Source organism: Lathyrus oleraceus, chromosome 3 (assembly GCF_024323335.1).
Source record: "Lathyrus oleraceus cultivar Zhongwan6 chromosome 3, CAAS_Psat_ZW6_1.0, whole genome shotgun sequence".
Classification (NCBI taxonomy): Eukaryota; Viridiplantae; Streptophyta; class Magnoliopsida; order Fabales; family Fabaceae; genus Lathyrus; species Lathyrus oleraceus.
The window spans coordinates 507,379,744-507,382,023 of NC_066581.1; the positions used below are offsets into that span (position 1 = coordinate 507,379,744).

The 2,280-nt window shown below is 23.8% G+C and overlaps 1 protein-coding gene across 1 annotated transcript; it reads left to right on the forward strand.

The window, feature by feature from the left end:
- Positions 1–1,239: 1,239 nt before the first annotated feature.
- LOC127128442 (protein GLUTAMINE DUMPER 6) lies at positions 1,240–2,044 on the forward strand. The gene has a single exon (XM_051057787.1). The coding sequence runs from the start codon at positions 1,403–1,405 to the stop codon at positions 1,802–1,804; it is 402 nt and encodes a 133-aa protein (XP_050913744.1). The 5' UTR covers positions 1,240–1,402; the 3' UTR covers positions 1,805–2,044.
- Positions 2,045–2,280: the final 236 nt, after the last annotated feature.

The following is a 2,280-nucleotide window of genomic DNA, read 5'->3' on the forward strand; positions in this document are numbered from 1 at the left end:
CTAAGGGTCATGCAAATTAATGTTAGTTAAGAATTTTTAATAAAAATATATTTTATGTTCAATATATTAAATATATATAGTATTTCTTTTATAAAATAAATTATTTTTATTTTTAATATATTAAATATATATATTGTTTAAAAACATCTTTTTAATCTCTTAAATAATATTCAACTTACTTTTTTTTAAATATCTTAACAAATATCTTTAAAAATACTCGATAGCATTTCTCTTAAATTAATTCATTTCGTAAATGTAAGGGATTTTAATATAAAGATATGAATTTAAATTTGTCACATCTGACTTATTTATTTTTAAATGATAAAGTTTAATCATTAAACTAAACTATTTGAAAAAAGTTTTAGTATATATTTGAAAAAATAGTACGTTAAAGAAAATCAAATAAAAAAGTTATTATTATAAATGATAATAATGTTTTTAGGTTTATTAAATAATTAATATATTTAATATATAATAATAATAATAAAATATTTTATTTAATCAATAAATTTTTTTTATATAGTAATGATCGGAAGGTATAGCTTTTATATTTTTGCATTATTAATTTTAAAACAGATTTATTTATATGTTTTAAAAGACCAAAGAGAACAGTAGTACAATCAGTTAATGTCTTTGTACTATACTCATATCTACAAGAAGCATCTAGCCAAGAACATAAACGAATCTTCCTCAAAACTAAAGTGACATTTTTACAAACAAATTTTTTTCCATCTTTTTCTATTATAAATTCAAGATATTTAAATCACGTTGTGATCTCCTATTTTTATTTTTAAATTATCAACATTTTTCATTTTATTAAATTTACATTTCTTTTGTTAAATTCTAACAAATATAAAATTCTATCGAATCTCTTTGATATGAATAAAATATAAATAATTTACAATTTTATATATATTTAAATTATTTATAAAAAATAAATAGTTATTCAAATCTTTATGATAGGTATAAATACAAATAGTTTATATGTTTTTTTTTTAAAATTATTTATTTATATAAAAAAATTAATATATAATAAATGTACCTTAATGATACCAAAATAAAATATAATTAAAGGCACATAGAAAATGTTTGTGTCATGATATGGTTTTAAAAAAACAAAGGGGATAGTAGTACTTTTTTTTAATACTTAATATAAACCACTTTTGACACCTAAATCACTAATGCCTTGGCACTATACTCACATCATCTACAAGAAAGCATCAAACCAAGCACATAAAGGAATCTTCCTCAAAAACCAAAAGGGCACTTTTGTAAACAAAAACTTTATCATTTTCACTATAAATTCTTGAACCACCACTTCACTTATTTTCACTACCTTCCATAGAGAAACAAAGAGAGATCAAGTGTTAGAAAATCTCAAAGAGTGAAAAGAAAGAAAAAAATGAGGCCAATAAATAGTGTATCATCATCAACAACATCAACAATATCATCAACCAATGTTATCAAGATATGGAAATCACCAATTCCTTATCTATTTGGTGGCTTAGCACTAATGCTCATTTTGATTTCAGTTGCATTGGTGATTCTTGTATGCAACTACAAAAAGCGCGGTTCTTCGTTGCAATCGTCGAATTCGGATGAAGAAATGAAACAAGGAATGTCCATGAATGTTGTGATGGTTAATTCCGAGCCTGAGGTGCTTGTGATTATGGCGGGAGAAGTTAAACCAACTTTTTTGGCAAAACCGATTATCAATTCTTCTTCGCCCTATTGCACGTGCGGAGCTGAATCAAGTTCGACTCAATCATCAGGATTAACGAACGAGGAAACGATAAGTAATTAAGTTGTTATTATGAGCAACAAAATTTTGGTGAAGTATAGAAAGCACTTCCTTTTCATGTTCAAGTGGTTTTGTGAGCACTTGGATATGATCTCACTTTGAAATGAGTTTTTAGTTTTTTATTTTTGGGATGAATTTTTGTTTTTGATAACGAAGGAATGCGACTTTGCTACTAATTATGTTTTTGGTTTTTCTGTTTAATAAAGTTTAATGATATAATGACTAATTAATTTTTATGACTCAGATTAGTCATCGTAGTCTTTCAACTTACATAATCGAATTTCTTAATTTCGTATTAGAGAAAGATTGAATACTTAATTATATGTATTTATAAGTTCAATCATAAATGAATACTTGATCAAGAATATTCGTTCTCAAATATTAACTCGAATTATCTTAGAAACAATATATTAGAAATCGATTTAACAAGAAAACTTCTGAACTATTTTTTTTAATGTAAACATATTCTTCTAATTTTG

Excerpts from the sequence above, each read along its gene's own strand:
- LOC127128442 (XM_051057787.1), top strand. The coding sequence starts at position 1,403 with ATGAGGCCAATAAATAGTGTATCATCATCAACAACATCAACAATATCA.